The 23,072-nt window shown below is 54.6% G+C and overlaps 1 protein-coding gene across 1 annotated transcript in view; it reads right to left on the reverse strand.

The window, feature by feature from the left end:
* MINDY4 (MINDY lysine 48 deubiquitinase 4) overlaps positions 1-23,072 on the reverse strand; it is a 73,401-nt gene that overhangs the window by 13,642 nt on the left and 36,687 nt on the right. Inside the window, exons 7-8 of the mRNA XM_044661719.1 lie at positions 18,071-18,134; positions 11,981-12,142 (exon numbers count right to left, since the gene is read on the reverse strand). Of these exons, the coding sequence (XP_044517654.1) occupies positions 11,981-12,142; positions 18,071-18,134 (226 nt within the window). The remainder of the gene's footprint in view (positions 1-11,980; positions 12,143-18,070; positions 18,135-23,072) is intronic.

Below are 23,072 nucleotides of genomic sequence, written 5' to 3' on the forward strand. Positions count from 1 at the left end.
CAGTGGACGACACTGCTGGCTCGGTGACGTGTCTTACATTCCCGGCAGCAGCCACGGGGGTGCTTTTGGGCTACCAGAGGAAGCTCTGCTCCTCGGGCTTTGCCGAGAGATGCCTGGCCAAACCCAGGAGGGTGAGTCGAGTCACTGCTTAACACACTGGATCTGGGGCACAGGAACAAGTGACCAGGACAGCCAAGCTTCAAGAGCAGGACCGCCTCTCCTCTACCCACAAGTTCTTCAACATCATCGAGAGACTGTTCTTCCTTACTGCCCAGCCAGTGCCCACCAGACCAGCTTGGAAAAAGAGGAGAATGGCACTGAGGAGGCCCGGGCCCCTAAACATGGCAGGATCTTTGGGGCTTTGTTTCTTATTATACAATGGCCGAATGTCTCCCTCTTCTTACAGTGTGGCTGGCATCCAGACCGCTCCCTAGGCAGAGGCGCCTTCCTCAAGGGCAAACACAGTTCTTGGCGAGGCTGGGTTGGAGAAAGTAGAAAAAGAAGGGGATGGAGAATGCCAAGAGCCTGACAACATGCTGAGGGAAGGCCAGCTTTCACCCAGGGTGGGAAGGGCAGCCAAGAGCCTTGTAAGGGCCCCCAGAAAATCAGGGGCATTTCTTGCATCATTTGGACATGTTGATGACCATTTCTCTCATTTTGGTCTTTAGGACACTTTGAAGTCTGTGGAAATTGCCCTGCAATCCAACCCAACTCCTCCCAGGCCCCAGTCCAGGTTCCCCCTCCCCACTCCATGAAGCCATCCTCAGGGCACTGGTGCCCTTTTCCAAGCCCCTCAGAGCTGGCACCACACAGGTTAGCGGTTCAGTGAATCTCCAATTGTTTCCTTGCAGGGAGTTGTGACTCGCAACCAGACTGGGAGGTCTCCAAGGAGAGGGCTGGACCTGCTTTTCCTGTCTGTCTCCAGACACTAATGCTGGGCTCTGGCACCAAGGAGGTGGTCCATACTTCCCCACTGATCTTGGGAGGCTTGGTTGGCCTTTGCTGCTGTTCTTCATTCTTGGCGCTCTTCCCCCAACCCTTCTCTGCCCCCATTCCCCTCCACGAGACAAAAGCTGGCTCTGAGAAGGGAAGAGAAAGGCTTAACGTCACAAGGCACTGGCTCCTTCATGAGAGCGAGTCAAAGCCCCCCAGCCCCAAGACTCCCAATTCTTCATGCCTGACTCTGATAGGCTTTTCTCCTTCCTCTGTCACTGCCGCGGGAGCCACACTCCCTTCCTCTCGAATTCGACCCACCAGGAACTCCAGGTAGTAAGTGGGGACTTTCAAGGGCTTCGATACAGGTTTAGAGGCAGCATCTATGTGGACAGCCCTGGAGGGTGTGCTCCAAGGGAGGTGAATGTAAAAGTGACGCCTGCCAGCCAGAGCCGGCTCGGTGTTTGGGAGGCTCTGAAGGAAAGTGGGGAAGAGGAGCGGTACCGGGCCGCCCAGCAGGCTGTCAGGCCGACCACCCTGCTGGGCCCCTGTGAGACCTGGACGGTCAGTGCTGGGCCAGAAGACTGAAATGATTCAGCTTGAGCGGTTCCAGGAGGATTCCGAAGGTCACTCGGCCAGAGGAGGGACTGGACCACCCTGAGCCCCCTTCTGGAGCTGGAGTGCCCAGCATTCAGACTCCACCGCAAGGGAGCAACTCGGACAGGCTGGCCACGTGGCGGGAATGCCAAATGTGTGACTGCCCAAGAGGCTTTGATGGAGAACTCCCACTAGGAAGGCCCTCGCCCGGAGGTCAGAAGAAGAGGCGGAAGGTCCCTGGACTCTGAGGCACAGGGCCGGCCGTACCGTGTGCCCAGGTCAAAGAGCAGCCTGGGCTCCTTGAGGAAATCACAATCGTAGAAGCACAAATCCAGGGCCATCTGCATTCCAAATGTTCCAAGAGACCACTTGTGCCCCGTCTGCGGTGGGGTCGTGGCTGATCAGCCACAGCTGAGCACAGGGTTCCCTGGCTCCGCCACCTCTTCGAAGACGGGACAAACAACAAAAAGGACGATGCAGGCAGGCCAGCTGGGTGGCCCTGGAGAAGTCCCTTCTCCTCTCAGTGGTCCAGACGTCTAGTGCTGGAGCTGTGGCTAATAAGACACTGGGGAGGTGGGGGGTTTCCTCGCTGGGGGTTCCTGACTCTGAGAATCCCAAGAACAGAACAAGGCTAGAAAAAATAAAGTGGATCCAAAGATTCTTCTGAGCAATACCAAGATGGGCAGCGAGAGCAACCCCTGCGGCAGATGGCGTACAAGGGAAGAGCCCAAGTACACAATTCGGAAATGAGGAAGCCTAATAAACCAGAAGGGAACGCTCCATCCCAGTGGCCCTCTGGCCCCTCCGCACCAATGCTGGCCAATGCCTCCTCCATAGGGCGGAGTTCACCGAGGGCCGAGACGGACTCGCTTTGGCTCATACCACCGGTGTAGGTCAGAGGCGGTCGGGACGCCGGGGTTCCTGGTGCCGAGGCTGGCTACCCACTCGCTACACTGCAAGCTCTCTGGCCAGCGCTGAAGGGTCCGTTTCAGCTTTGGGCTGGGGTCAGAGGGCTGGCAGCCAGTTTAGGCCTCACCAGGATGGCCATTACAAATTTATTTCATGACATAAACCTGCTGGATGATAAACCACCTCTCCTCTGGGACAGTCAGGCACCCTGTAGGGCTGGAGATGAGAAACGGGAGGGGCAAACAGGGACCAGGCACACAGAAAATGCACCCCTTGATGGGGGCTGCCTGTTCCGACTCTGGCACTGGGGGCTCAGGAGCGCCCCATGCTCTCGAGCTCTAGCAGTTCCCACGGGATCCGGGCTGTAATCAAGTCATCCTCAGCGTCATCACGGGAAGTGCTTCCACCTGCCTGCGGGGCTCTCCTCTTCCTCACCTCCACCTGTGCTCGTGCCCTCTCTCTGTCCCAAAGGGGCCTGGTATTCCCCCTGCCTAGCCAGAAGCCCTGGAGGGGCTTGTACCCACAGTGCCCGGCCCATAGTAAGTGCTAGTAACCGTTTACTGGCTGCCTAACAAGGGCCTGGCCTTTCTTCCCTTCCCTCGACTGCCCGGTTCTGATGTCCACTGCCCTCGTCCCACCCTGCGGACCACCAGACGTCCTGCCCTGGCCCTGCTCTCCCTGGGCCCCGATCACGCTTCAGACTAGCCACTTCCCCTCTGGGCCTGATGAAATCCACTTCTCAGTGGAACCACAGGGGTGAATTCCTTGACCTCAAGGAGTGGAGATGCAGCGGTAGAATGATGGGCAAACCACGTGGGGCTTTGGGTAGGGGCAAGCCCGGCTTCTGTGGCCATCTTACCGAAGGGGACAAGTTCCCTTTGTTTGCCAGTGAGGAGGACAGGGATTCCTAGCGTTCTACCTTCCGTGCCTCCGGGGCTGACTCGGATGCCGGCCCTGAATCAGAGAATGTCCAAAGTGCCTGGACTCCAGCTGTCCCCGCCTCCGTGTGTCAGCCCCCTGGTTTGGCCACTTAGATGGAACAATGGCCCATGACGACAAGAAGAGCTGTCCACCTCCACCAGGGGACAAGCCGCAGCACGCCAAAGGTGAAATTCTGAGATAGGGAAGGCAACCGGGCTGGGAGTTAGGCCAGAGCAAGGACTAGGGCTGGACACTGTCTCTCCAGCCCAGGCCAAGGCCAGGACCCTCAGAGCACCCGGGGGCATTCCTGCAACAAGAAAATGGCGCTCAAGTTGGAAGGTGATCCTCCCAGGGTCCATCCCACCAAGAAGCGGAGTCAGGAAGAATTCCTGAAGCACTTCCAGAAATCGCACTAGCAGCTTCCTCGCAGGGTTTCAGATTCTCCGGGAAGCCTGAAGAAAGCCCCTTCGGCCTCTTTAAATGATGGGCATGGAAAAAAACAAGCTTTTCTGGCTGATGGCAAAATAACTGCCGTGCTTTCCTTAATCCGCACGCCGCGGAAATGCCTCAACGGCGGATTAGGATGAAGAATTTCACCAAGGGCAGTGCTAGTGACTGGAGAAAGAAGAGGGGCCCAGGGAGGGGAGACCCCGGAGCAGAGGCTGGCTGGGCAAGTGGCCTGGGAGGGGGGCGGCGCTTCTGACACGAAGGAAACGTGCTCAGAAGAGTAGACGTAGCCGCTGACGTTTGTCTCTGCTTCCTCAGGGCTGAGCACGCAGAAGGCTCTTAGCCAAACCTTCTGAACTGAAGTGAATTTAGCAGCGTCTCCGTCCTTCAGCAGAATTTCAGAGGGCTTCGCTGCTTCTCCTCCCTGTTCTTGTCTCCCTAACACCTAGCACAGGGCCCGGCACAGAGCCAGTGCTGAATAAATGCTTGTGGATGTGTCTGGTTACATGAATTAAGCTGAATTCTGATGGCACTTAAAATTCTTCCGAGAAAACTCCACTCGTACATTGTCTCCTCGGTACCTCGGCCCGCTCTGGGAGCCCAGTGCCAGGGGTCCTGGGGCCTGGAGCCTGACAGTAGTTGGGGAACAGAGGTAGGAATCGGTCCCCTGCCCAGTCTCCCCAACGCCCGCCTCACCTCTCGTCCTGCTGCTCTGCTCTTTGGCATTTAGAAGGCCATCGCCACCCCCGAGAGCCCAGCCGGCTGTCCTGTGCTGCCTCGTTTGGACTTTCTCCCATCATGCTCATCCCCTGCTGAGAAACCTCTAAAGGGTCTCCTGTCAGCAGGGCCAAGGCCAAACTGCCCCTGGCCCTTCGGCTAGCCAGGCTGGGGGTCTCCATGCTTCCCTCGCTGGTGGAGCTTCTTAGAACCACTCCCACGGGCTGTCCACCCCTGTGGCTTCGAGGGAATTCTCTCACCCCATAAGGATGAGTTCTGAGAAACCCGGAGAGACTTCTAGGAACCAATGCAAGTGAGTGAGCAGAGCCAGGAGAACAGCTTGCTGGGAGCAGAAAGACTGTCCAGGGATCTGCTGCGAAGGACTAAGCCCTTCTCAGCAGAGCACGTCTCCAAGACAGCCACAGGAAATGCTCCTGTCGGCCCAAGAGGCCATCTTGCACTCGGCCCTCTTTGAGCCTCCCGACGGGGGCCGAGGCCTGGGTGCCTCCTCGGATACATCTCCGGTACCGGGAGAGGCCTCCTCTGGCAGGCGCGACTGGAGGCTGGGGGGAGGAGGCAGAGAATTCTGAGCACAGAAAATGAAGAGGCAGGAAAGCAGGGCTGCGTGCCAGAAACAGCCAGGGGCCGACTAGCTGCATCCCAGAGCTTATGGAGGGGAGGACCGGGGAGGGAGGATGGAGCCAGGACTCCACGGATGGATTCTGGGGGTGACAGTGAGTCGATAGGGCTGACTGAGGGAGGGAGATGCCACGGTCAGCCTCTGGCCACTTTGGACTGAGGGCAACCACAGCAGAGGAAGTAGGAGTGCTGGCAACCTGGACGAGGCCCGCTGGAGGGGGGAGCCAATATATGGGATGCTCTGAATGGAGAGCTGAGGATGGGAGCCTGTGGTGAGCTCCACTGTCAGAGGCAAGTTTAGCAAACTCTTCCGAGCAATCCCCATGGCCTTCCTCCATAACCCAAAGGCCCTCATCTGTAAAAAAAGAAAAAGCCTCCACTAGATCCTCCCAGGCCCAAAGGGACTGTCTTGTGTCTCGCCTCCCTTTTCCCACCAAAGTCCTCGGGAAAAGCTGTCTACTCTTACTGCATCCACGTTTCCCCTCCCTCCTGCCTCCACTGATTGCGACACGACCTCTGACGTCACGTCTGAACCGGAACGGTTCTCTCCAGTTACCCCGGCTCTTTCCTCGGTCTGCCTCCTGCCCCTGGGGCTGCCGACCCTCTCTCTCCTCCTGGACACTCGCCCCCATCTTGGGGGCTGCTGCTCTTCTCTCTCCATCCTTCCTCTCCCTGACCTCCCAACTCCCAGGCATTTTCTCATCATCTCGAAGTGCTGGCACCCAGCTCTCCATACGAGTCTCATCTCAGTCTCCCCTCCAAATGGTAATCACCGAGTAGACTCATCGCATGTCTCCAGGATACCTCGGCTCAACGTTTCTTTTTTAAATTTCATTTGACTTCCCCCCAATTACATGTAAAAAGTCTCCAGCATTTTTCAAAGAAAACCGAGTCTCGAATTCTGTCCCTCTCTCCCCTCCACCCCCGCGAGGGAGAGCAAGCTCAGAGAGATTCGGCATGCGCAGTCGTGCAGAACATTTTCCCTTATTCATCGTTTTGTGGAAGGAAACTCAGAGAGAAAAATAATGACCAAAGTGGGAAGGGTTGCTCCGGTCTGGATTCAACCTCAGTTCTTTCCCCCTGGAAGCAGATGGCCCTCCGGGTTAGTTTCGGATCACCACACGCTGAGAAGAGCCGCCATTCCTACGTGTTCACGGCACAGCCTTCCTGTCGCTGGCCGGCGTCCTCCTGCCTGGCTGATTTCACTCTGCTTCAGCGCATGCAAGTCTCTCCAGCCTTCCTGAGCTCAACATGTCTAAAAGCGGCCTCGCTGGCTCTTCTCCTAATCCTTCCCCCTTTGCTGTGGAGGCCCCACTATCGTCCCAGGCTCCCCGGGGTTCAAGCCTCTACACTCACTCTCACGACACGTATCCAATCAGCTGCCAAATCTGTCTACATTCTCACCGACTCTCGCACACAGCTCCTTCACTCCGAGGCAGCGCACAGCCTCTGGCACCGTTAGCCTAGACCGTTTCACAGACTAATGCCTCTCCCTCGCCCCAGCCTCCACGTGGCTGCCAAAGGAAGGGTCTTGAAGCACCGTCAGACCCCGTGACCACTCGAGTCAAAGTGCCTCCAGGGTCCAGGAGAAGCTCCTCTGGTTGGCTTTCAAAGGCCGCCCCAAGCACCTCCCCATTTGTCTTTCCATGTAAGCCACTCCTCTGCCGCCTCCTTCACTCGTGGCTCCATCCTCAGACATGGCGTCATGATGCCGGCTGTCCTCCGTGATGAGGATGCACTTACACTGGCCTATTCTGGGCGTCTGCATGTGTGGATGGGTGGCATCTACCCTGCCCTGCGCCAGTCTAGCCAGAGACCGTGAGCTCCTTTCAGGCAGGGAGCCTTTCATTCTTCAGCCTGGAATTGCACAATGGCCACGTGCACACGGTAGGTGCTTAATGGATAATGGACTGTAGTCAGCCAGGGAGGCCTCCGTGGACACAGTGGCCTGGACAGCCATCAGCAAAGGGGCCTGAGAAAGAGCGGTCAGACAGGGAGGAGGAGAATCAGGAGAAAGTGGGATCCTAAAGAGCCGGGAGGAGTGCAGGTCAACAATGCCAAAGGCTGCATGGAGGTCGGGATGGATGAGGTGTGAGGAAAGGCCCTTGGATTTTTTTCCCTTTTTTATTTTTATTTTGAATATTTTCCCATAGTTACATGTTTCATGTTCTTTCCCTCTCCCCCAACCCCCCCCCCCCCTCCGCCCAGGCCCTTGGATTTCGCAATGAAGAGCCTCTGCTTTCAGCAGCCGGGCCGGAGAATGCTTAGAAGAGATGGGAAGGAAAGGAAATGCAGCCCCAGAAAGGATTTTCTCTGGGAGTTTGGCCACTCAAAGGAAAAAGAAACACGGGATAACGGTGGGGATGGGTGGCTCAAGCGAGGCTTGACCTACCAGAGGTGGTAGGGAAGAGGCCAGGAGGCGGAGAGAGGCAAGAGAAGGATAGGAACGACAGAACAATTTACTGGAAGAGATGGGCTCCCACAGGCATAATGCCTGGTTTGCCATAGCAAGGAGAAGGGCCACTGGTACTCCGTGAAAGAGGAGACAGTAGGGAAGGCATCTCTCTGATGGGAGACAAGAAGGGGGGAGAAGAGAGAGCTCTTGTTAATGGCCTCGGTGGTTTGATTTGGAAGTCTGAGGCAATGTCCTTGGGGAGAGAGGGGAGATTAGATTAGCTAACACACATCTGTAATGGACTCAGTGGACCCGTGATTTTCCTTAGTTCCGTTCAACAGAACTCTATTCCCTACGTTCATTTCCTCTTTTATGCCAGGCCAAGCAAATCGGAGGAAGGACGCTTTTCCAAACAAGACAAAATGATAACAAAATTCATTTTGAAAAACAGAAGCTTCCAAATCTCACGGACAGCAACGTGAAAAGCATGAACGAAGGGGATACCTTCGCCCAAGTTCTTAATCAGCAGCCAGTCATAAACACAATTGGGCATTTTTTAACAGCAGAAAGTAGACCAGTAGAAGCAAGAGAAAGAACCAGCTGGAAATAGCACTCAGAGTCAGGGAACGCCCAAATATGAATCCTGGGGGAAAGACTCCCTTTTGGAAAAGAGCTGCCCTAAAATCAGAAAGCAGTTTGGCAGAGATCAGGTGCAGATAAGCACGTCACAGCACGTGCCTCAGGAAGGTCCTAGACAAGGGACCAGTTTAAAAAGAAGAAGGCTCAAAGGGCTATAAAAGACTGTCTGCCCTTTGAGCAAGCCATACCATTGTTGGGTTTGTACCCCAAAGAGATCATAGATAAACAGACTTGTATGAAAATATTTATAGCTGCACTTTTTGTGGTGGCAACAAATTGGAAAAGGAGGGTATGTCCTTCAATTGGGGAATGGCTGAACAAACTGTGGTATATGCGGTGATGGAATACTATTGTGCTCAAAGGAATAATAAACTGGAGGAATTCCATGTGAACTGGAACGACCTTCAGGAAGTGATGCAGAGTGAAAGGAGCAGAACCAGGAGAACATTGTACACAGAGACCGATACACTGTGGTAAAATCAAATGTAATAGACTCCTGTACTAGCAGCAATGCAATGACCCAGGACAATTCTGAGGGATTTATGGAAAAGACACTACCCACATTCTGAGGAAGAACTACAGGAGAGGAAACACAGAAGAACAACAACTGCTTGAACACATGGGTTGAGGTGGACATGATTGGGGATGTAGTCTGGAAACTACCACACCAAGGCAACTATCAACAATTTGGAAATAGGTCTTGATCAATGACACACGTTAAAACCAGTGGAAACGTGCATCGGCCACGGGTGGGGGGGGGAGCGGGGGGTGAAGGGGAAAGTAAGAGCATGAATTATGGAATCATGTTAACTTTTCTAAAAAATAAATATTAATAAATGTTAAAAAAAGAAGAAGAGGTGTGAGTATGGGGAGGAGAGAATCGGAACTTTAAGGAGGGATGGAGGAGATCATGCACGGACGGGGCTTTTCAAAAGACAGCTTTAATGATATCAAATTTAAAAGCTTTTGGATAGGAGGAATCGATGTAGCTAGAACAGGTTTCATCAAATATCACTCACAAATCTTTTTTGTAAAATTTCTAGGGAATTGACATAAATATCCACCAGGGAGAACCATTCCCTCATGGAGAAAAGGAACTTCACACTACACCCGGCCACACAGAAACATTTTCTAATTCCTAGCCATAGAGAAATGCACATTTACAGATCGGATTTTTCCCCTTTACACCATAAACCCTCGCCAAGTTGACCCCCTAAAATGGGGCCCGCGGGGCACAGAGCCCTCTCGGCACTTATGGGCTGGGGGACCCTGGGACCCCCCTGGACAAGGCCCCTTCCAGCTCTAAGGCAATGACCCTCTCGTGCTGGCATAAAGCTGGAAGAGCTGTGCTGAGATGCAGCCATACTGGACGTGTGTTTGGAGTCACGCAACTAAAGACACCATCTTTGGCCCAATGGTTCTGTTCCTGGGCCTGCGCCCCAAGGAAGTCAAAGGCAGAAACGAAGGGCCAACAGATACACCAAGACAGTCTGAGTACCCCCTTTTGTGTGAGCTGGGGGCGGGCTGAAAAAGCAGGGCTCTAGGTAGGGAGGCGATGAATGGCATATTCTGGTGGGGGGAGAAACCTGGATGGGAAGACTTCAGAGAGATGTGCGAAGATGGACACAGACGGATGCAGCTTCCAATAAAGCAGAACCCAGAGAACGCAGGGCCCAGTTAGGGACAGCGTTAGTGAGACCAGTGAAAATCTCCGAGGCCCAGGGATCGAGAGCATGGCAGCACTCGTGCCGCCTCGTGTTCTCCGGCCTCTGCACCCCTGGTCTCTGGCAGTCGTCTCCTCTGGAGCGTCTCTACTAACGGTGTTTCTACACTGACCATTGACCCCTACACCAGGAGTCTCTACGCACCATTGGGTCAGGCGTCCCGTCACCCCACCTCAGACCCCCAGACCTGGGCTCGGCCAGCACGGCTCATGAGCAGCCCCAGGCTCTTTGGGGATTCTGCCAGTGCTCTTCCCCCTGAGCTTCCAGCAAAGGGAGAGTGTGGGGTGGGGGATGTCCCCCTTCTCCTCTAAGCAGCAATGGCAGACATGACCTACTGTGCCCCAACTTCTACCCCTAGCTGCCTTCTACCTTTCACCCTTCTTGGGCACCTTGGGCACAGGTCCTGGGAAAAGGGCATTCCCAGCCTTGGCACTACCCACGGGCCAAGAGTTTCAGATAAGACCTTCAGAGGAGAAAAGTGCCACCACCAGAAGGACTAAAGGAGCCAGACGTGAGCCTTGTTGGCTGCTCAAGCCACACGGCTAAGGGACCATCCCACAAGGATCTATTTTCCCCTGGAGCTAGTTGGGGGGACAGTGAGAGAAGGACCCAATGGGCCACTGAGATGCTGGCTGTTTCTGTACTGGCTAATGAATGCTTGTGCATCTTTAGCATTCGGCACACTGCTGGCCTACCATACCCGACACCCGCAGCTCTGCACGCTGAGCCCCTCTTCTGGCAGGGAGCCTCTCACTGACGTTTGGGGAGACCCTCGGCTTGAAGGTTTGTTTCAGGGAGCTCCTGGGACTTACTTTGGGTGGGGGCAGAGAGAGGGAAGCCGAGCTTGCCCCCAAGCCCTCCTTTAAGGTTCGGGTGATCCCAGAGCAGAGCCTCTCCTGGGAGGTGCCTCCTGGACTGAGGGGGGCAGATGAACGTGACCCCAGCACGGTAAGCGATGGCTTCCAAATGTGAAAATGGAATTTAAGGTCAAATACTTTCCTAGCTCAGCTCGAGTTCGCCCTCGTGCACTGCTGGGTGTTATCAGTGACTGAGGGGAAGCATTCCTGTATTCCTTCTGGATAAAAAGATTTCTGTGAAATGGCTGCTATCGCTGTTCTCCTCCCTAAAGATAATGAACACTTGGGCTTGGTTGTATCAGGCAGTGAAGGCCAATGCGGTCACATGAGCCACAGGAACATTTCGCTCCTCACTGAGGGTCCAGCTCTGCTTAAAACCCCTTTCTTTCGCTCTCCCCCTTCTGCTCTCTCTCTTTCTCTGTCTCTCTGTATCTGTCTCTGTTTCTCTTTATCTCTGTCTCTCTGTATCTCTGTCTCTATATATCTCTGTCTGTCTCTGTTTATCTCTCTGTCTCTCTCTCTGTTTCTGTTTCTCTGCCTCTCTCTGTATCTCTCTCTGTCTCTGTTTCTCTGTATCTCTCTCTGTCTCTATCTCTTTCTTTCTTTTATAAACCTTCAGCTCATCTCAGAATCAATACTAAGTATTAGTTCCAAGGCAGAAGAGTGGTAAGGGCTAGGCAGTGGGGATTAAGTGACTTGCCCACGGTCACATAGCTAGGAAATGTCAGAGGACAGATTTGAACCCAGGACCTCCCATCTCTAGGCCTGGCTCTCCATCCACTGAGCCACCCAGCTGGCTGCTGGAACCTCTTTCTTATCAAGGGAGATAATCCATGTAAAATGCTCTGCAAAACTTACAGCACCATAAAGCCATTACGACTCCTACTCTATGAATTACTCATCATTTACTGTTATTCCTGTGATCAGCAGCAGAGCAGCAGAAAAGAAGAGGGTAAGCCAGGCTGCAGGGAAGGGGCACCCCGTCTCCCTGGCACACCCCAGGACGTCCTGGGTCCACCCTGCTCATCACATCCCCAATGGCTCAGGAGGTCCCCCAGGCCCATCCTGTGTGACTTTGGGGCCTGGGTTTCAGTCCCTTTGCTATCCCTTATGACCAGGAGGGGCCTTCAAGATCCCCTGGGCCTTCCCTGCCCCAAGCAGAAGGCCCCCTGGGCACTATTCCCCAGGCTGCTGGTGCCCACCTGACACACGTCATAGTGCTCGAACAGAGACAGGAGCCCGATGTCGCTGCGAGACGTGATTCCTTTGAGCAGGGTGATGTTCCCGTTCCCAGAATCCAGCTCCACCATGTCATTGAAGACATTGGACACAGCTTTGCCGGTCAGGAGCAAGTTGACGAGTTCCTGTTGACACCCGAAAAAGAAGGTTAGTGGATTCTTGGGGCAGACTCGGAAGAGGAGGCAAGGGGAGGGGAGGGGAGACAAAGAAAGGAACCTGGACGGGTTTTCCCACAACTCAGGAGGACACTCTCCCTGTATGGGGGGGAGCTGCTGGGGGATCCGCTCTCTTCTGAGGGTCTGCCTGCCTGCTGCCCACTCTCTGGGTGACCGACTCGGTCAGTGCCTCTAAAATGGGGCTGTCGGACCTGCTGCTTCCCGAGGTCTCTCCCCTGGCCCTCTCTGACCAGGGTTCTACATCCCAAGTGCCATGCGAGACTCCAAGACCCAGCCCCTGCTCTCCTGCACGGCCCCCGCCATCTGTCGCTGTCTCTGTCTCTGAGAAGGAGGGGTGCCGGGCAGGTGTCTCTTCCCAGCCCCCACCATATCTTCATTCATTTCATGAGGCGTTTCCCAATTACATGGAGAAATGTTTTGGACACCTGTTTTTAGGACCTGTGAGTTCCAGGTTCTCTCCCTCCCCAGCCCATGGAGAAGCAATCGATAATAGGATGAGAATTATAAACGTAGGAGCAGGCGGAGCATATTCCCCTACTGGCCGTGCTACAAAAAGAGGCGAGAAAGGTAAGAAAGTGAAGCATTCGGCTCCAGGCGGCCCTCCGACAGTCTGGGGGCAGCCGGCACGATCCATCGGGAGCCTTTGGAGCCGTCCCAGACCACCGCCTTGCTGAGGGGGGTCGCCATCCGGTACTGCTCTTACTGTGTCGTGTTCTGGTTCTGCATCTGTTCAGAGGGCGTCTCGGGCTTTTCTGAACTCCTCCTGCTCATGGCTTCTTGGAGCGCAGTGAGAGTATTCCTTCACAATCATCTAGCCCAGTTTGCTGAATCCCTCCCCAACGGAGGAGCATGAAGGGGACGACTCACAGTATCCGACACTTGGTCCTTCTCTTCTAGATAGCCTTGCGGCCCGGATAAAGCAAACGTCGGGGTCCCCATTTTACAGACGGAGGAATGGATGCCCAGAGAAGTAAACTATGAACAGCTTTGGAACAAAGAAGAATTTCTAAAGAGAGATCCAAACAAAAGACTGGCAGAGTTAGGAGGGACGACTCCTGGCAGGTGGCATCGGGCAATTCAGAAAATTGGGCCTTTAAGATCAAGTAGGATTCCACCATGGGGAGGCAGGGATGGCATTAGCGAAGGAGGTAGGAAAGCCAAGGTCCTGTGCGGGTGGAGGGAAAGGAGAGGCTGAAAAGGCCGAAAGAGCAGCCTCCACTGTCTTTGTCTGGAATGCCAGGCTTGGAGTATGCCGTCTGGCTTTATTCTGCTGTTCACAGGAGTCTTTGAAAGGGCTTTGAACATCCTGGGATCACAGAGGTGAGAGGTGAGAGGGACTCCTTAGCGGCTGGCTAGTCTAACCCATCCAGGATAGGAACCCTCACCATGGCCTTCCCCATCCTCCTGGAGTCTCCTCTCCTCTAAGAGCCTGCCTGGCCAACATCTCTGCCTCTAACTTGGAAGCAAGGCCTTCACCAACCTGATCGCTCTCCTCTGGGAGCTGCCCAACTTCTCAAGGCCCTTCTTAAAGCCGAGTGCCCGGAGCCTCCAGATGAAGTCCGACGAGGGGAAGAGTTTCCTTCGTCCTGGAAGCTTGCTCTCTCTTAGCAAGGCTCCCTATCACATAGTAAGCTTGTAGTCCACTTAAACTCCCAGATCCTTTTCAGACAACCTTCTCTCTAGATGTGTTTCTATCTTATTTAAAAAAAAAGGTTTGGATGTTTCATTTATTCTGAATGACTTTCATAGTTGAGCAGTGGACAGAGCCCTGGGCTTGGTGGGAAGACTCATCTTCCTGAGTTCAAATGAGGCCTCAGACCCTTCCTAGCTGGGTGACCCTGGGCAAGTCATTTATCCCTACCTGCCTCGGTTTCCTCATTTGTAAAAGTGAGCCGGAGAAGGAAATAGCAAACCCTCCAGTATTTCTGGCATGAAAACCCCGAAGGGGGTCATAAAGGGTCCGACACAACTGAAGTGCACAACAATGGATTTCATTCTTTGATTCTGTGCTAAGTTCTAGCCTGTCTAAAGCTTTTTGGCTCCTGACTCGGCCATCCGGCATGTTAGCTATTGTGCCATTCCAAATGGGACGCTCTTCCGAGCTCTCTAAATGTCTGTCCGGTGACTGGTCAAACTCCTAGAGCCGAGCACAGATGGAGACGCCGAGTCGCTCACGGCCAAGCTGGCGCTGGGAGGACGCTTCTGGGCCCATCTGAGATCATCCTCCAGCCTCCATCTCACCACGCTCCCCTCAAGAACAGGACACTGGCGGTGTGGCACCCCCTCCTCCACTCTTGATCTCCTAGGAAGGGGCCACTTCTTTATCAAGTCTCTCTTCTTTATCGAATTCTGCAAATGTGCCAACCAGGAAGGATCTGGGACCGGAAGGGTAAAGCGCCAAAAACCCTGGCCCTAGAGACAGAGACACCTTGGAGGCTTCCTACTGGGGGACCAACCGTGGGCCTCAGTTTCCCCCTCGAGAGCTGGGCCCGGTGGTGGCATTCCCAGGGGGTACACTGATCCCCATTCCACCCAAGTCCTGGCCAAGGGCTCTACTGTCCAAGGCAGGGTCTGCGCCTGGCTCTTCCTGCCTCTAAGCTTCTCCGACTCACATTAACACGCCGCATCAGACAAGTGAGTTTACTGAACGTTGCCCTCCCTCCCTCCCGCCCGCTGCCCAACAATGGTGAGAAAATCACTTTTACCCTCGGCAACCCCTGGCCCAGTGATCGTAAAAGACCCTCAGGTTTATGGGTAGGGCATGGGGACTGGCCTGCATTGTGTCTCTGCAGAGGAAGCCGAGAAGGAATCTGGAGGAAATGTTGAGGGAAGTTACGGTGCCCTGGGGGCCCGAGCTCCTCAGAAAAGGGAGGCCGAGCTCCCCGCCATGGTCAGCAGGGCTAAAGGTCATCCCCTCTGGCCTCGAGGATGCAGGGGAGGGCCAGATGGTAGGCCTCCCACAAGAAGCCTTCCCTGAACAAGGCCCCGGGCTACTCAGTCTTCCTTCTTCATGATCTTGGGATGGCGTCCACCTAAGAGGAGCCGGACAGGCTGGCAGCAGCCCTCCAAGTGACCGCCAGAGAACAGGCCGAAGGAAAGGCACCCCAGGGCCACGCACACACTCTCTTTTAACTCTTCCAAATTGGCCTGAGGAAGCAGGCAGGGTGTGTGATCGCTGGAGACAAACTGCCTCCAGCCAGGGCGAGAGGCCAGACCCCTGGGTCCCCAGACTCCTGTCATAGGAGGCCAAGCCTCCACTTTACAGATGAGGAAGGGAAGAGTCAGAGGCGGGATTTGAACCCAAATCTTTCCCACCTCCCAAACAGTCTGTCTCTCCACAGAATAGGCATCTGAAAACTGGGAAGGGGGTGCCATGCTCCAGCGAGGGGGTCCCCTTGAATAAAGAGGTGACATGAGCAGCCAGCCATCCAGGGAACTCCGGCATCTCCTCTGGGTGATCCCAGGCCATCAGAGAGGCCAGGACAGGAAGTGTGACCTCACTTGTAAAGATACACTGCTGTGCAGGGGGAAGAACAACTCTGAAGTGATGGGCCTGCTTCTGGCACCTCCTAGTCACCCCTAGGAGGCCAGGCAGTGTGACACAAAGAAAGGCCCAAGAGTCTCTGCCATCAAGGAACCCCAGACTAAAGGGGGAGACCAGCTCCAGAAGGATCTCCTGGGGCCATGCAGGCTCCAAGGAAGACACTAACATGAATGGGGATGGGGAAGGTTGGTCTTCAGCTGAGACTGGAATGAAGCAAGGGAAGCCAGGAGATGAGATGAGGAGGGAGAGTGGCTCAGTCTGGAGATGGAGGGTCTTCCTAGAGGCCAGTGTCACTGGACTGTGGAGTATGTGGAGAAGACTGGAAGGGACCCCACTATCAAAATTAACCTGAGACGGGGCAGCTTGATGGCTCAGCAGGTAGAGCACCAGGCCTAGAGATGGGAAGTCCTGGGTTCGAATCTGGCCACAGATACTTCTAAGCTGTGTGACCCTGGGCAAGTCACTTAACCCCGTGAGTTAGCCCTTACAGCTCATCTGCCTTGGAACCAATACCTGGTATTCATTCTAAGGCAGAAGATATGGGTTTAAGAAAAATAATAATAAAAGCCAAACGGAGGATTTCATATTTGATCCCAAAGGTTGCCGAGAGGCAAGCACTGGAATTTATTGAACAGGGGATGATATGGGCCAGCCCTTCATTTTGGAAAGATCAATTTGATGTCTGAATGGAGAGTGGATTGGAATGGGGAAGACCTGGTGCAAGGGCGCCAACCAGCAGGCTCTCATAACAGTCCAGGTGTCAGAGCAAAGTATACAAGGTAACACAAAGGCAACATCGACCGGACTTGGCAAAAGATTGCATCTGGGGGAGAGAGAAGAATGGGAAACTGAGGATGATGACACGGAGTGGAGCCTGGGAGGGCTGAAGGGTTGGGGGGGGGATAACATTCCGTTTTGGACGTAGTGTGGGAGATAAACATGGGGGCCACTTAATCGGGCTATTTCACCCGTACAGGAAACAGTGGCTCGCTCAGAACAAAACCCAGAGTTCTCTGCATCATGGACCTGGGTAAGAAATCACGCCTCAGCTTGGCACCAAGCGTCACAACTAAGACTTCTCTTCCTCTCGGCCTTTCTTCTTCCTTGCCTCCCCAAATGCTTTCCCAGGAGGCAAATGGAAAAGCAAGACCGGAAGGGAGGAGACAGGTCAGGGCCAGAAAAATAAATCTTGAGGATCATTAGCCCAGGGATAATCAATGAATCCATGGGGCAACTGATCACCAAGTCAGATGGTTTAGTGGTAGAAGAGAAGAGGCATGAGCTGTGTGAAGCTCTAACAAGGAAGACCAAAAGCGAGAGGTGAGCTGGGCAGGAGAACTGGGAGAGTGAGGCAGCCTATCAAGCAGGAAAGAGGGATCAACGGTGCCAAAAGATGCAGGAGGTCCAGGAGGAAGAGGAGGAGGAGGAGGAGGACAGGCCACTACAAGACTCCAAGAGCTGTCTTGGCTACAAGAACTGAGGCAGAGCGAAGTGAGAGAACCAGAGAACACCATGCACAGCAACAGCAATATTGTGGAATGGCTTAGCTAATCTCAGCCATGGGAAGATCCAGGACAATCCTGAAGGCCTTGCCCAAGGATGCTCTCGCTCCACCTCCAGTGAAAGAACTGTGGGAGTGCGAATGCAGATCAAAGCAGACCATTTTTCATGCTAGTTTATCTGAGTTTTTCTTTGGGGTTTTGGTTTTCTGGGAATATTCTCTTACAACAATGACCACTATGGAATTGTGTTTTGCATGATAATTCATGCATGTCTGCCCCAGCTTGCCAGCTCTGGGAAGGGGGAGGGAAGGGAGAGAGGGAGGTAAGTTTGGATCCTGTAACTTGAGAAAACTCATGTGGAAATCTGTTATCCCATAAAATTGGTAAAAGAAAATATAAAAAAAGGGAAGCCAAAGCGCAGTTAATAGACAGTGAGAGGAATCCATGTGAGTCGGCCTTCTCAGGCAGGCAGTAAGGAGACGGGGAGATATTAAAGTTAGCTGAGAGAGTGGGGATGGCAGAGAAGGCAGTCTGCTGGGATTGGGCGGGATCTCATGAGGAGTGGGTAAAGACACTGGCCTTGTAAGGAGCAGGCCCAAGGAGAGCGGGACCAAGGGCATCTGTGGGATGTGGGATGGGAAGGAGCAAAGGACAGTGGGGTCAGGGAATGGACTCCATTTTTTCAGAGAAAATTCTGGGCATCCTCAATAGGTCCTGGAGAGGAGACTTAGGTAACAGATAAATGGATGGCAACTCGGAGGGGAGAACAGCACCCAACCCGGCAGGAGCCGAGGCTTGCTGCCTTTCCCTCCCTCTGTCTCCCGTGGGTACCTGGGTGCAGTATCCGTGGGCTCCAATCAAACAGTTGGTGGGCATGTCGAAGTCTTTGCGCACTCTGAAACACACAACAAGAGTCATGGCTTGAGGACAAGGGCCTCTCCGTTCAGTCACTGGTGGGGCTCGACCCACAGCATGGTGCCAGATTTGGAGTCAGGAGATGTCAGAGTGTGAAGCCCCGCCGGGCTACTGGACATCATTCCATCAAATGAAGAGGCTGAAGACGGTCCAGCTGGTATCTAAGCCTCCCACTCTCAAGCCTGAGGCCCGAAGGGAGAGAGAGAGTCTCTGTCAAAGGCCAGATTCCTTTCTCAGTGACCCGGGGCCTCAGCGGACCATCAAGGAAGAAAGGGATGGCATCGAATAATTCACCAGGAGCTCAGGAGGCTGGCTCCGTCCCTCTAGGGCCATCTGCCTTCCAAAAGAGGACACCTTCTCCCAGTGGCACTGCGGCAACAGAGCCAGAGAGAAAGTGAGGGCTGGGCTTTTCTTAGAGTTCTGCACTTCCCCCATTTGGACCAACTGCCATCAAACTGTTCCTCACGCTATAGCACCCTTGAAGACATGCCTCCCTGTTATAAGGAAAAAAGCGAAAGAGGAAAGTGTGTAGAGGGCAGAGCCACGGGGCAGCAGAGTAAAGATTCTGGAATTCTGCAGGGGGGAGCTAAGCTATTACGAAGAGGCGGCTGGGGCTTGAGCTGGGTCCTTTCTCTGGATTTGACCTGGAGGGACTGGCTACTTCCCTGTGGCTGCTTTCTACCTTGTCTACCTGCTCCCCTGCTGGCTGGTTGGTATCTGCCGAGTTCTGGTGATCCTGAACCATCTGGCATGTGATGGCGAGACCAGGCCTAGAACCTTTTGGATCTTGGACCTTATTTGGGTCCTATCAGGACTACACAGACCGTTTCCTTAAAATCAGCAGGGGGCGCGGGGGGGGGGGGGAGTGTTAGTTTAGCCAAGAACAGGAATTGGGATTTTAGACAGTGAGGAGAGGAGGAGAGGAGGAAGATCTGGGAAGAGATACTAGATCTGGGGTTTTTAGGTAGTTGGCGTTAGATTAGGATGATCCAAACTTCCCTTTTCACCTTCCCTTATTAAGTCCAATATCCATCCCTGATATATACTGCTCTGGATTTGTTAACTCAGGAGTCTGTTATCCCACAGTTAACCTAATCATATGGGCCCAGTTGAATCCATTCCCCAAACCCTCTCCCTGTTTATATCCCTGACAGAAAAGAGGAGACTGAGGGGAGGGGAGGCCAAGGCAATAGGGTGAAGGCCCTGGGAGCCAGAGTTCAAAGATGACTTCCCATCTATCATAAACAACTCGGCCCTCAGGCTTCAGAGCCCATGTTGGGGTCAATACTGAATACCCCCCAAAGGTCACCCCCTTCCTCTTCTCCATTTGGGGGATGCAAGTATCCTGAGTTTTGGAGAAAACCAGGCTGTGGGAGGCACGTGCTAAACCAAGCACCCCAATTGTCTGGGCAGGCCCTCGGGGAGTCCAGGCAGACCCTGGGATCCGAGGGGCTTAGGGAAGAACTAGAAAGCCGTGGGGCTCCGTGGAGTTGGTCGGTGCACTTTGAGATGCACTCATGGAAGGCAGTCCAGGCCAGGGAGGGGGGCAGGTCCAGGGGCTCTCAGGGCTAAGCCATCCACAAGGCTGTTCCTGGTTTGGGTGGAAGGAGGCCTGACGGCAGCGCGTGAACCAGCTTCTTCTAAAGGGAAGACAATAACCTCCCGCTCCGATAGCCATCTCTGGATCGGAGCCACGGGGAGCGCTAAGAGTCCTCCATCTCCATTATCCCGTGGCCTAAAGTTAACCCGATGGCTTTAAAGTCTGCGTCAGCTCAGAGCAGTGGGGCAAACAGAAAAGGACAATGGCAGGAAACGGCAATGACATTGTCAGGTGCTAATGCTATGGGAATTTAGTAGCGGGAAGGAGAGAAACATCTGTGCTTCGTGTTATTCCATCAGGGAGGAGGCCCAACAAAGGCGATTTACGGCCGGGACAAACCCGAAACCCGAGGGACGTCCCCAGAGCTCTGGGCAGCACTCAGAGCACACAGTAACGGACGGCTTCTGCTCGGCAGCGAGCACCGCCCGCGCACGTTCATGGACTGTGGGGAGTCCATAATTCACACCTCTTGGGGGGTCCTTCTTGGCCCTCCACTGGTGCGCTCTCCCAACCCCCGGGGGGCCTCCTCCTGGCTGGGGTCAGAGAGAGGAGCCAGGCACCAGGCCCTGAAGCCCCTCCGGGAATGGGCGCTTCCTTCCCCATTGTGGTTTCTGGGGGTTCTGATCTGATCTGGGGATCAGAATTCAGGGGGTGCATCTTGCCTTTTCACCCCCCTCTCCAATTCTCAAAGCACCCGAGTGCAGAATCTCGGCTCAGTGCGTTTAGTTCTTGCACTGTTCCCGAGGGCTGAGAGACGGAGGCTCAGAGGGGGTCAACAATGTGGCCTGACAAGGACGGAAGAGACCCAGCTCAGCTCCCTCCCTTCCATTCGAAGACAGCCGATTCTTTTCAAAGGAGAGTCCAGGGAAATAGGGCAGAAATAGTCACAGAAAAGTCCGAGTCAGTGACAGCCCCGGCTGCCTCCCCATTTACCTGCCAGAAAGCAGAGTGAGTGAGCCCACTGGCCTGTAGCTCAGAGGGAGACGGTGGTCCCCAATGGGGACCACGATGGCCGAGCTAGGAGAACTAGGCTGACTGGTGGCCTGATGGGAAGCTGCTGAGGGTGACAAATCCTGCTCCTATTCCTTCTCCGGCTGGAACTCCATCTGCCTGTGGGGCCCTAAATGCTCTCGGTTAGACGGACCCCTGGATCCTGCCTCTCCCCAGCATTCCAGCCCAGTGACCCAGAGAACCTTCCCGAGAACAGGCTGGCCTTTGGTCCACCCTGGACAGCCCCCTCTTTGCGCCGACTTCTTTTTGTCTTGGAGGGGAAGTCAAATATTCAGGGAGGAGACAAGAATAGGGATGGGCCTGCCAGAGATCCTTCAGACCGGCCTCCTCAATGGAGAGTGGAAGAGAGACCAGAATGGCTCAGTGCCTTGTCCACCAGCCTAGAGGGCACTGCCCACCGGGGAGAGAGCGAGGTCTGGGCAGAGAGTGAGCTGGGGAGGACAGCGGGGCTCAGTGAATTGGGTCTGAAATGCCCGGGTGGCCAAATCTCAAACGTGCATGAGGGCCTTCTGGTACCGAAGATGCCATTCCCTGCAAGGGGCCGAAATCAGGCCAAGAGAGAAGACCAGGGCCAGAGAAATGTCAAAATATGGCTGGCGAGAGCAGCTTATAAGTAACCCTGGTCTAACCCCTTGCCTTGTGCCTTAGGATCCGTTCTAAGTTATCATTCCAAGCCACAAGAGCAGTCAGGGCTGGGCTCTGGGGGTAAAGTGACTGGTACAAGGTCACCCAGCGAGGAAGTATCTGCCATCTCTAGGCCTGGCTCTTTATCCCCTGAGCCACCTCGCTGCTCCAAGAGTGCTTCATCAGCACCGGCAGAAGGCAGGGCGGCCCATGAGGTCTAACTTGGTCAAGCGGCCCAAGGAGGCCGGAGCAGGGAGCCACTGACCATCAGTCTCAGCAATGAAAGAAAGGTTAATGTTCCCCAGACTGGTTCTCAGAAGCTAAGAAGCTGTCAAACCAATTAAGCTAAATGAGGCTGATGTGCCCTGCCTGGAGCTCCCCCAGAACCAAGTCCCCCCGAATCCTCTATTCTGGTGGCTGCTGCTCGCTGAGCCAATTACGGAGCCCAGAATCACGCTGGAAAACCCAAGGACGGGGATCCCCCCAGACATCAGCTTTCTCTTCTCCCTCCAACACAGGGGACAAGAGCAAGGAGGAGTGGGGGACGTGGCACTTCTGGGGGCAATCCTGGGATTCACTCCACGTATGTTGGTGTCCTCACCGTCCTCGTCCTGTGCTGTGACACGGTGACCCCAAAGGGCCTCTGGGACAGACGAGGGGAGGCGTGCCCCCACCCCAGGCCCTCTGCTGGGCTGCTCCTAAACACCGAATGCTCAAGCTGCTTGGCATGGACCAGGCTGGGAACAAAGAAGTGGGCCCAAGGCTCTCCTGGGTTCAAACCGTGTCTGCCTCTGGGTTCTTGGTGGAGTTGTCAGATCCTCTCATGCTAGGCAGCGAAGCTGCTGGTGTAGCCAGGCCTCTGGCACGGGGCAGCCAAGACGAGCCCTCTGTAGGCCGAGGCGAGGTCGCCCGGCGAGTCCGTGGGCACAAGCAACACCAGAGGAGAGGAGGAGAGGAGGAATGGGCTTTGCCCTTGGGCTCAGAGAACGGGATGGGATCTGATCCCCCCCAAAACATATCAGAACACTGGGAGACTGGCCTGGTCTGCCGCACCCCAAAGGCAGAACCGGGGGCAGAGATGCAGACACAGCCTTGACTTAGAGCAGGAAGACTCCGTGACAGTGTGTGTGTGTGTGACTCTGCCAGTGTGTGTGATTGTGCCAGTGTGTCTGTGTGTGAATGAGTATGTTGGTGTATGTGTCTGGGTGAGTTTGTGTGAATAAGAGTGTGTGTGTGCGAGAGAGAGAGAGAGAGAGAGAGAGAGAGAGAGAGAGAGAGAGAGAGAGAGAGAGAATGTCTATCTGCTTTAAAAGAAAAAACGATCTCCAAGGGACAGGGGAGCCCAGGCTGGCCTGCAGCTGCATGCTCACCTGCCCCTCCATGGCGCAGACACATCCTCTCCCCTCTCCTGAGGCTGAAGACCCTGCCCAGACCCCCTGCTCAGAGTCTCCCCTGATGAAGGCCTTGGGCAGCCCCTCCTGGCATTTCTACCTGCACGTCTCCCAAGCAGGGCCTCCCTTTCCTAAGTTCTTCTCTACAAGCCCCCCAACTGTCCTCCTTAGTCATACCGAATGGTCTCCGGGGGCCTCCCAAAGCCACTCGTTTAGCAGCAGTGACCATCCCTAGAGGGCCCTGGACAACTGCAGTCCGCTCGCCAGCAGCAGCAGCAGCCTCTCATCAGTG

The sequence above is a fragment of the Gracilinanus agilis genome, chromosome 1, assembly GCF_016433145.1.
Source record: "Gracilinanus agilis isolate LMUSP501 chromosome 1, AgileGrace, whole genome shotgun sequence".
Classification (NCBI taxonomy): Eukaryota; Metazoa; Chordata; class Mammalia; order Didelphimorphia; family Didelphidae; genus Gracilinanus; species Gracilinanus agilis.